Here is an 11,710-nt window from a genome sequence, read left to right on the forward strand (position 1 = left end):
AAGGCAACTGACGCGCTTGTGAAGAATGTGGCAAGGGCTCCGGGGAAGAGTAAGATGAGACCCGTGGCTGGATGGTTTACTTCGGCCACTGCAGGGTTGTTGTTGTCTCGTATTTTTTTTTAACACGGTACATAGACGGTCATACATTTGTACATACACTCGCTCTATGAATATACACACACTATTTTTATAAGCACCTTCGAGAGACTGAGCGAGCACATTATCTTGAGATTAATGAAGCAAACGGCTCAGTGGTCTAAAAAACGTCTCCTTACACTGAATGAACATTATGATAAAGTTTAAAATAATTAAAAAAATACGAGCACCAGTGTTAGATTTAAAACTTGAATCCTAGTGGGCTGGTCCATAACCCTGGTGGGTTGTTGCCTCGTTAACACCGTGGTATTTGTTTTGTACCATCTGGCTTTTTTGCTAGTGTTTGGCTTCCACGAGGCTAGAGCACGACGATTCATGTCGCGTCGTTACTTTTCTTTTCTCATGTTGCGTTGTTACTTCTTTTATCTCAACGTTGGGATGTCACTATGTTGGCTCGCTGTCTTTTAGGGCTTGTTTGAACTTTTAGGGCTTGTTTGGAGTCCTTCGCTGAACTGCTCCTTAGATGGAAGTAATCTGCGTGCGGTGTTTATGTTTTCTGTTGGTTCCTTCGAAAATCCAGCCCTTGTGCAAAGGTTTTGACCTGGTTAGCTTATAAACTCAGCCATTCTATTTTCTTTAAGAAAATGCAGGACACTAACCATTTGTAAATTCTTAAAAAATAAACACAACCTACATACGTTCACAAAATTATGCCCTGGGCTGCCACACGGCAAACGACTACTAAATAAGCCTCAGAAGTTCAAATCATGCACTTGTAATCAGAAGTTCGCTGCAGTAATTCTACCAGAAATGGCAGTCTTATCGACCCAGTGAGACTACAGTTGACAATACATTGATGTCTAAGTACATCAGCATCTCGAAAGATAAGATACTCAAGCAGTACATAAAATTATATTCTACATCACATATATATCTCCATGCCAAGTATCTTGGAAGACTGGCAGAGGGGGCAGAAGCTCAGCTTGCTCTCGCACTCTTTGCACAGGCAAAGATGCCGGCAGGGCAGCAAGAGCATGCACGCCTCGCTTGATTTACAGACCCTGCAGGCCGTCAAATCCTTGGGGTGATTGTTCTCCTTGGGCATCAACTGCAGATTGACAGCGCCACCGTTGCAGCAGGATGCCGTATCGTCTACCTCGCTGTCGCCGCAGCCTTCTTTAAAGTCCTTGCTCTGATGGGCACATACCTGCTCCAGGTTGTACTTGAGTGCGCTGATCATGCTCTCGTTGTACTTAGCTCGTTGCTGCCACGCACCAACTTCCCCTGCCATTTGTTTAATCTGGTCCTCGAGTTCCAGGTTCCTTTTGTTGATGTTCTGCACTTCTGACTCTTTATCGCGTATTTTTCGGAGGATCTTGTCTTCAACAGAGGCCAGCGCTTCAAACTGCTTTGCCTGAACTTTCTCCAATATAGACTGCCTCATGCGCTCACTCTGCCAGTTAAAACCATTTTTGTCAGAAAAAACTACAATACTTTCAAGCACCGAAGCAAGATTTCTTTTTAACAGTACAGATTGTGATGATACCAGGGATGAAGTTCGACCCAAACCCTACTATGCATAGTCCTAACTAGAAACAAATTCTGGGTGGTAGAACTGAATGCTACTTGTTTAACAGCGCTGGCAATACTTGCTTAGCCCTCACTCGTTTCAAGTGTATCTTTTCTTTTGATGTTCCACTAACTCTTTTGCTGTCTCTCATTTCTTTTGAAAAAATGGAAAGGTTTCTTACTACAATGGAATAAATGAATTCGTACAACTATTATTTAATTTGCGAGGTGTGATTGCTCACGAGTCAGACCACCAGAAAAACTTTATCTTGACATCGATCATATAGCTGTCAACAGGAAGTCGGCAACTCAACTAAGCACATGTGACAAAAGCTTCTCTTCTTTGTTTAGTTTACATGTAATAAGCCCATATTCCTTTTCTGTCTACTTTGATAATAAAAATATCATGTGGGAGCAAAATAAAAGCAAGCTCTAGATTCCTATTATTAGCAATTACTCCCTCTGTAAACTAATTTAAGACGTTTTAGATCACTACTTTAGTAATCTAAAACGTCTTATATTAGTTTACAGAGGGAGTATTTCATAAAATAACTTAATAATAGAGTTTTATAAGAGCCAAGAAGTGAAGAAACTCAATGCTGATAAAAAATGTAATTTATTATTAAATGGATAATCTGACCAGTATTAAAGGACGAAAATTGAGATAGAACAACACAAGTTTGTCCCATCAACTGAAAGAGAGGGTCTAGAAACACAGCTACTGCTCAAAAGACCTTGGTTCAATAGTTATTTCATCGAATGAAATTTGTCTTGTGGTTCTCTGTCTTTAAGCAAGGAGAGGACCTAGAGTACACTAACAGGCAGGCCGTATAAACTGTACATATGTCTGACTGAATTTCTTGTAATACTCCATCCCATTTGTTGCAGCCCAGGTGCACATGTGTAGTGGAGGTGAAGGTGGGTTAGCCCCACACTGGGAGGTTACTATGGACTGCACCAGCATATTAATGCTTGAGGACCCAAATGTAGTAACTATGGGGTGATCCTTTTCGGCAAAGCAAGGATGAAAACCCAAGAGCTGTGTCACCTGTGTAGACCCCTCCTGCATGGTGGTGCGGGGGATGGGTGAGTTTTGGGCCCTTGGATCATGTTCCATGCCAACATCCAAGCACTTCATCCCTGGACCACATCCATCAGAATGCTACACATCTACTGCACATCAGGTTTGATCTGGTCCAGGAGCAATTAGGGAAAGTGGATGCAAGATTGGGGGAGCATAACATGAGGGAATTTCTTCGGTATCCATCTAACAAAACTGACACAGATAAGACAAGTGGTTACTAAGAGGTGACGGCAGAATCTACACTAGTGGCAATCATTGAAGTTTACATGGATCCAAATCTGGCTACAGAACATTGTGTTAATTTCTCTCTGGCCAAGTTATTGAAAAGGTAAAACTGGGCCTCCAACAGCTAAGAATGCAGGAGGAAGTAAGTGGAATTTCATGTTGAATCATCCAGAGTTCCTGGAGGCTGTAGTCCAAGTCTATCAGATGTTTGCTTGGCCAGTGAATGCATGGGTCGGCATGGTCCGATAGATCATTCTCCCTCTTGTTAAGAGCAACTCTAGCAAATCCGCTATATCCTCGCCGGCCCGTATAATTCCAGCGGTTTTACAGTTTTCCGCATTTTTTCAGCCCGAACAGGTCCGCTAAAAGTCCGCCGGTCCACAAATTTTTTACAGGCGGCCCGCAAATCCGCCCGTCCGCCGCTATGTGTATGGGGTCGGGGGCTTTTTAGGGTTCGCGTCCTGGATAAGCTCCGCCGCAATCCGCCCCCTCCATCGTCTCCTTTCCTTTCTCAGGTGAGCAATTAGCCATGCGTTTCTTTCCCTTTCTTGCGGATCCATGGCCGGTGGTGCTCGCGGGCATGGCAGCCGTGGCGGGTCACCGCCGCGCAAGCTCGCCCGGCACAACGCGGAGGCCGGCAGCTCCAGCCGGTCCGTCGTCGAGCCGTGGCGTTCCAAGCAGGCGCGCGAACGCGGCCGCCTCTCCCGCAGCGGTGGGCGGAGCGCGTGGGCCGGCTTCAACGAGCTCTACGAGGTGCTTTTCCCGCACACCAAGAGGTGTTGGGAGGCGGATGCGGAGCTCCTCGCCGCGGAGCACGCGGCGGCGGTCGGAGAAGAAGGCGCCGCCAACAGGCTCGCCGCCGCAAAGGAAGACCACGCCTACGCCCACGCTTGCCGCAAGTCGGCGGAGAAGTTCTACCTCAGCCTCGACGATTGAGCCGGCAACCCAGAGTTTCGAATACTTAAACTTAAAGGAAGGGCGGTTAGAACAAAGCAAGGGATGACACTTTCAATGCGCGAAATCCGTTTCGAGGTTTAATTTGTAGTTTCATCTATGTTTTAGCTAAGTACAAACTCCGGTTTTGTTGGAACTTTGTAGCGCAAATCTGGTTTTTAAATTTGCAGTATGAACTTTAGCGGATCTGTTCTGCCAGGACCTTCGAGTTCCCACAAAATCTGTTTAGGGTACCGATTTATAAGGATCTGCTAGAGTTGCTCTAATGATGAGCACCAGCAACGCCTGCAGAAGATACACCAGCAGCAGATACCATCTCAGACGTGAACTGTAGTTCAAAAGGCGCACCTAGTCGATAGCAAAACTCCTACCGCTTAATTGCGCTTAAGCATGCACTTTGGTCAGAAAAGCGCAAGGCGGTGGCAAAACAGACAATTAAAACCTATCGGTGTTTTAAACTTGTGTGGAACCATGTATGCACGACTCCCATTGCCTCCTCCGACCTGTATTCAGGTCTGCTCCATCTGCTCGGTTCGGTACAACTGCAAATTAAGACGAGGGCTTCTGTTTTACTCGGGTATTGGTATCTGTTAGGTTACCCCAAGCTGCGGACAGTAGATCATGTACTCACCTTAGCTGAGTGTTCAGATCTCATTTGGGATTCCAATGTTGGCCTAGGATTCAGCTGGTCGAGTACATTGCTGCTAGTGTGGTGTAACGGAGCCAACCGAAAGGCAAATGGAAGAGGAGTTTGAGCTTTTGGTGGTGTTTAACTGAACCACAAGATTTGGGTGGTACCAATAATATTTACCCAGTTTTTTCTTCATTAATATTTCAACTTTCTTATGTTTAAGACTCACAAGATTTATTTAAACGGCATACCATGAACATTCACTCATGAGAGCTACCGGTAATCCAGAATTGTCACATGTCTTAATGATAAGAAAATAAGAAACCTCCAACATTAGAAAAGTGAAGTGAAGAAATTATCTATATGTGCCCTTCACCTGCAGAGACTATATTGACTTGACAAGTGAACGCTTCACTAATTACCCCAACAAACCTTCGTCAGCTGATCAAAAGACCGCATGTAAAGCATAGAATGGATTGCACAACTCAAATCGCCGAAAGGAAAAGGTTCGAGAGCGCGTGACCTGGGCCCTGATGAATCGGTCCATATCAGCATCTAGGCGCTGGACCTCACGGGAGATGTCATCGTCCAGCATCGGCAGCAGGAGCAGCGGCGAATCGCCCGAGGAGTTCCCTGCGCCAGCGCCGCCGCCGCCATGGCGCCGGTCCTCCAGAGAGAGCGCCAGGCCCGTCGACACGGCCGAGCCCGTCTGCAGGAAATCGATGGACGACATCTGCGAGTTCTCCCCCAGCAGCTCCTGCTCCCTCGGCTGCCTCCACCCCATACCCGCCGCAGCCGTCAGGCCCGCCGCGTCCACTACTACACAGAACGCAGCAAAATCCAATCCCTCGAAAATCAGCGTCAATTCAATTGGATTTTCGAAAGACGAAGGGGGAGATTCGCGGGGGGGAAAGCTTACTCTGTGGCTGCCCGGCCTGGTCCGGGAAAGCGGGCGGCGCGTTGAAGAAGGCGAGCGGCGCCGGGATCTGTCCATCGACCGGCACCGCCAGCGCGTTCCTGCCGAAATTTCACGGGCATTAGGAAGGGGATTTTAGCGCGACTCGTCTTACCGCAGGAAAACAGACGGAGAAATGGCACGGGGCCGGAATTGAGATGGGGCACCTGAAGGAGAGAGGCGCCGGCTGCTGCTGCTGCTGCTGCGGTGGCGGCGCCGCGGGGTGGGGCTGCTGGAGGTGGTGGTGGGAGAAGAAGGCCATGGCGAGAGGAAGGTGCGCGAGAGGGGAAAGGGGCAGGTCGCCTCGTCGGAAAGGGAGGAGAGAGAAGGCGGAATGGGGCTCTGTACTGAGTGCTGGCAAATAGTGTGATTTGGGTTTACTTCAAGTAGATGTGCGGTTGACATGTGGGGTCATGAACCTTGGAGCCCACATGTCAGTTGGATATTTCTGCGATCCCCCGTGCTTCATTAGATTTTGAGATGTATTTTGTTGTAAAGCCCTTCATATTGTTCCTAAATCTACTCTTCTCCCTCAATATACACACACCCACACAAGTTATTGCCTTGCATCTCGTATTGTCAAAAGAATATTTTTGCCTTGCATTCATAAAGACGAGCTTTACAGGATTCAATGAAAGTAAAATCAAAGAGAAAAACAAAGTGCGACGCAGATGCATTTTCATACAAAAAGCCCAACGATTTGTGCACAAAGAGAAATAATAAAGCATGGCACCGAATTTTACCCTTTTTGATTGATGTGTTTTAGAGGAGGTCGTGATAGAATATATATGAAACATGGTTTTGCTTTCGTTTGAAATGCTATAGTAGACCAAAGGTGTTTCACCGAATCACTTCATGGCTATTAGTGCAATACTCTACAGAAAATTGAATTTTCTTTAACCACATGAACAGAGAAAATAGGATTAAGGTGACATTTTTTCGATAAAGAAAATATATTAATATCTCGAAGATACCAATTACAACCAGTCTCTGCACCAGCAAGATATCAAAAGACATCAACGATGCACACAGCAAAAAAAGAAAAAGAGAAATATAAAAACAAAGACCTGTTGGGGAACACGGTATTTCAAAAAAATTGCCTACGATCACGCAAGATCTATCTAGGAGATGCATGACAACGAGCGGGGAGAGTGTGTCTACGTACCCTTGTAGACCGAAAGCGGAAGCGTTTAGTAACGCGGTTGATGTAGTCGAACGTCTTCACGATCCAACCGATCCAAGTACCGAACGTACGGCACCTTCGCGATCTGCACACGTTCAGCTCGGTGACGTCCCTCGAACTCTTGATCCAGTTAAGGCCGAGGGAGAGTTCCGTCAGCACGACGGCGTGGCGACGGTGTTGATGAACTTACCGGCGCAGGGCTTCCCTAAGCACTACGATGATATGACCGAGGTGTGTAATTGTGGAGGGGGACACCGCACACGGCTAAGAGAAGACTTGGCGTGCCTTTGGGGTGCCCCCCTCCCACGTATATAAAAGGGGGGAGGAGAGGTAGCCGGCCCAAGGGGGGCGCCATGGGGGGAGTCCTACTTGGACTCCCGGTCCAAGTAGGATTCGTCCCCCCCCCTCCTATTCCAAGTAGGAGAAGAAGGGAAGGAGGAAGAGGAGAGAAGGAAGGAGGGGGCGCCGTCCCCTCCCCTTGTCCAATTTGGACTGGGAAAGGGGGGTGTGCGCCACCTCCTGGCCGGCACTCTCTCTTCTCCACTAAGGCCCATGGTGGCCCATTAACCTCCCGGGGGGGTTCCGGTAACCCCCGGTACTCCGAAACTTATCCGAAATGATCTGAACCATTCCGGTGTCCGAATGTAGCCTTCCAATATATGAATCTTTATGTCTCTACCATTTCGAGACTCCTCGTCATGTCCATGATCTCCTCCGGGACTCCGAACAAACTTCGATTCATCAAAACACGGAACTCATAATACAAATCGTCATCGAACGTTAAGCGTGCGGACCCTATGGGTTCAAGAACTATGTAGACATGACCGAGACACATCTCCGGTCAATAACCAATAGCGGAACCTTGATGCTCATATTGGTTCCTACATATTCTACGAAGATCTTTGTCGGTCAAACCGCACAACAACATACGTAGTTCCCTTTGTCATCGGTATGCTACTTGCCCGAGATTCGATCGTCGGTATCCTCATACCTAGTTCAATCTCGTCACCGGCAAGTCTCTTTACTCGTTTCGTAATGCATCATCCCGTGACTAACTCATTAGTCACATTGCTTGCAAGGCTCATAGTGATGTGCATTACCGAGAGGGCCCAGAGATACCTCTCTGATACACGGAGTGACAAATCCTAATCTCGATCTATACCAACTCAACAAACACCATCGGAGACACCTGTAGAGCATCTTTATAATCACCCAGTTACGTTGTGACGTTTGATAGCACACAAGGTGTTCCTCCGGTATTCGGGAGTTGCATAATCTCATAGTTAGAGGAACATGTGTAGGTCATGAAGAAAGCAATAGCAATAAATTAAACGATCATTATGCCAAGCTAACGGATGGGTCTTGTCCATCACATCATTCTCCTAATGATGTGATCTCGTTCATCAAATGACAACACATGTATATGGTCAGGAAACTTAACCATCTTTGATTAACGAGCTAGTCTAGTAGAGGCATACTAGGGACACTTTGTTTTGTCTGTGTATTCACACATGTATCAAGTTTCCGGTTAATACAATTCTAGCATGAATAATAAACATTTATCATGATATAAGGAAATATAAATAACAACTTTATTATTGCCTCTAGGGCATATTTCCTTCAGTCTCCCACTTGCACTAGAGCCAATAATCTAGATTACATAGTAATGATTCTAACACCCATGGAGTCTTGGTGTTGATCATGTTTTGCTCGTGAGAGAGGCTTAGTCAACGGGTCTGCAACATTCATATCCGTATGTATCTTGCAAATCTCTATATCTCCCTCCTTGACTTGATCGCGGATGGAATTGAAGCGTCTCTTGATGTGCTTGGTTCTCTTGTGAAATCTGGATTCCTTTGCCAAGGCAATTGCACCAGTATTGTCACAAAAGATTTTCATTGGACCCGATGCACTAGGTATGACACCTAGATCGGATTTGAACTCCTTCATCGAGACTCCTTCATTTGCTGCTTTCGAAGCAGCTATGTATTCCGCTTCACACGTAGATCCCACCACGACGCTCTGCTTGGAACTGCACCAACTAACAGCTCCACCATTCAATATAAATACGTATCCGGTTTGTGACTTAGAGTCATCCGGATCAGTGTCAAAGCTTGCATCGACGTAACCGTTTACGACGAGCTCTTTGTCACCTCCATAAACAAGAAACATATCCTTAGTCCTTTTCAGGTATTTCAGGATGTTCTTGACCGCTGTCTAGTGATCCACTCCTGGATTACTTTGGTACCTCCCTGCTAAACTAATAGCAAGGCACACATCAGGTTTGGTACACAACATTGCATACATGATAGAACCTATGGCTGAGGCATAGGGGATGACTTTCATTTTCTCTCTATCTTCTGCAGTGGTCGGGCATTGAGTCTGACTCAACTTCACACCTTGTAACACAGGCAAGAACCCTTTCTTTGCTTGATCCATTTTGAACTTCTTCAAAACTTTATCAAGGTATGTGCTTTGTGAGAGTCCAATTAAGTGTCTTGATCTATCTCTATAGATCTTGATGCCCAATATATAAGCAGCTTCACCGAGGTCTTTCATTGAAAAATTCTTATTCATGTATCCTTTTATGCTATTCAGAAATTTAGTATCATTTCCGATCAACAATATGTCATCCACATGTAATATCAGAAATGCTACAGAGCTCCCACTCACTTTCTTGTAAATACAGGCTTCTCCAAAAGTCTATATAAAACCATATGCTTTGATCACACTATCAAAGCGTATATTCCAACTATGAGAGGCTTGCACCAGTCCATAAATGGATCGCTGGAGCTTGCACACTTTGTTAATACCTTTTGGATCGACAAAACCCTCTGGTTGCATCATATACAACTCTTCTTTAAGATATCCATTAAGGAATGCAGTTTTGACATCCATTTGCCAAATTTCATAATCATAAAATGCGGCAATTGCTAACATGATTCGGACAGACTTAAGCATCGCTATGGGTGAGAAAGTCTCATCATAGTCAACTCCTTGAACTTGTCAAAAACCTTTCGCAACAAGTCAAGCTTTGTAGACAGTAACATTACCGTCAACGTTAGTCTTCTTCTTGAAGATCCATTTATTCTCTATGGATTGCCGATCATCGGGCAAGTCAACCAAAGTCCACACTTTGTTCTCATACATGGATCCCATCTCAGATTTCATGGCCTCAAGCCATTTCGCGGAATCTGGGCTCATCATCGCTTCCTCATAGTTCGTAGGTTCGTCATGGTGAAGTAACATGACTTCCAGAACATGATTACCATACCACTCTGGTGCGAATCCTACTCTGGTTGACCTACGAGGTTCAGTAGTAACTTGATCCAAAGTTTCATGATCATCATCATTAGCTTCCTCACTAATTGGTGTATGAATCACTGGAACTAATTTCTGTGATGGACTATTTTCCAATTCGGGAGAAGGTACAATTACCTCATCAAGTTCTACCTTCCTCCCACTCACTTCTTTCGAGAGAAACTCCTTCTCTAGAAAGGATCCATTCTTAGCAACGAATATCTTTCCTTCGAATCTGTGATAGAAGGTGTACCCAACAGTTTCCTTTGGGTATCCTATGAAGACACATTTCTCCGATTTGGGTTCGAGCTTATCAGGTTGAAGATTTTTCACATAAGCATCGCAGCCCCAAACTTTAAGAAACGACAACTTGGGTTTCTTGCCAAACCACAGTTCATATGGTGTCGCCTTAACGGATTTAGATGGTGCCCTATTTATCATGAATGCAGCCGTCTCTAAAGCATAACCCCAAAATGACAATGGTAAATTAGTAAGAGACATCATATATTGCACCATATCTAGTAAAGTGCGGTTACGACGTTCGGACACACCATTACGCTGTGGTGTTCCAAGTGGCGTGAGTTTCGAAACTATTCCACATTGTTTCAAATGAAGACCAAACTCATAACTCAAATATTCACCTCCACGATCAGATCGTAGAAACTTTATTTTCTTGTTATGATGATTTTCCACTTCACTCTGAAATTCTTTGGACTTTTCAAATGTTTCAGACTTATGTTTCATCAAGTAGATATACTCATATCTGCTCAAATCATCTGTGAAGGTCAGAAAATAACGATACCCGCCGCGAGCATCAACACTCATTGGACCGCATACATCAGTATGTATTATTTCCAATAAGTCTGTTGCTCGCTCCATTATTCCGGAGAACAGAGTCTTAGTCATCTTGCCCCTGAGGCATGGTTCACAAGCATCAAGTGATTCCAAAAGCCCATCAACATGGAGTTTCTTCGTGCGCTTTACACCAATATGACCTAAACGGCAGTGCCACAAATAAGTTGCACTATCATTATTAAACTTGTATCTTTTGGCTTCAATACTATGAATATGTGTATCACTACTATCGAGATTTAATAAAAAATAGACCACTCATCAAGGGTGCATGACCATTAAAGATATTACTCATATAAATAGAACAACCATTTATTCTCTGATTTAAATGAATAACCGTCTCGCATCAAACAAAATCCAGATATAATGTTCATGCTTAACACTGGCACCAAATAACAATTATTCAGATCTAAAATTAATCCCGAAGGTAGATGTAGAGGTAGCGTGCCGACTGCGATCACATCGACTTTGGAACCATTTCCCACGCGCATCGTCACCTCGTCCTTAGCCAATCTTCGCTTAATCCGTAGCCACTGTTTTGAGTTGCAAATATGAGCAACAGAACCAGTATCAAATACCCAGGCGCTACCACGAGCGTTAGTAAGGTACACATCAATAACATGTATATCAAATATACCTTTCACTTTGCCATCCTTCTTATCCGCCAAATACTTGGGGCAGTTCCGCTTCGAGTGACCAGTCCCTTTGTAGTAGAAGCACTCAGTCTCAGGCTTAGGTCCAAACTTGGGCTTCTTCACTTGAGCAGAAACTTGCTTGCCGTTCTTCTTGAAGTTCCCCTTCTTCCCTTTGCCCTTCTTCTTGAAAATAGTGGTCTTGTTAACCATCAACACTTGATGCTCC

General features: G+C 45.1%; 1 protein-coding gene across 2 annotated transcripts; it reads right to left on the reverse strand.

The window, feature by feature from the left end:
- Window positions 1-851: 851 nt before the first annotated feature.
- LOC123097978 (probable BOI-related E3 ubiquitin-protein ligase 3) lies at window positions 852-5,859 on the reverse strand. Of its 2 annotated transcripts, none has more exons than XM_044519843.1 (4): window positions 5,682-5,859; window positions 5,479-5,576; window positions 5,083-5,375; window positions 852-1,549 (listed from the first exon to the last, which is right to left on the reverse strand). In XM_044519843.1, exons 1-4 carry the CDS (start codon window positions 5,774-5,776, stop codon window positions 1,019-1,021), a joined length of 1,017 nt encoding a protein of 338 aa, XP_044375778.1. In that variant the 5' UTR covers window positions 5,777-5,859; the 3' UTR covers window positions 852-1,018. The 2 variants fall into 2 exon arrangements, with proteins under 2 accessions (XP_044375778.1, XP_044375776.1); XM_044519841.1 differs by having other exon boundaries at window positions 5,083-5,378.
- Between the last annotated feature and the right edge of the window lie 5,851 nt (window positions 5,860-11,710).

Source organism: Triticum aestivum, chromosome 4D (genome assembly GCF_018294505.1).
Source record: "Triticum aestivum cultivar Chinese Spring chromosome 4D, IWGSC CS RefSeq v2.1, whole genome shotgun sequence".
In the NCBI taxonomy this organism is placed as follows: domain Eukaryota; kingdom Viridiplantae; phylum Streptophyta; class Magnoliopsida; order Poales; family Poaceae; genus Triticum; species Triticum aestivum.

Bases quoted from the DNA above. Each gene is read 5' to 3' on its own strand.
- LOC123097978 (XM_044519841.1), bottom strand. From the start codon at position 5,776: ATGGCCTTCTTCTCCCACCACCACCTCCAGCAGCCCCACCCCGCGGCG. The intron at 5,577-5,681 runs GTGCCCCATCTC...AAATTTCGGCAG, and splicing joins CCGGCGCCTCTCTCCTTCAG to GAACGCGCTGGCGGTGCCGG. The intron at 1,550-5,082 runs GTCACGCGCTCT...TTTAACTGGCAG, and splicing joins ACCGATTCATCAGGGCCCAG to AGTGAGCGCATGAGGCAGTC.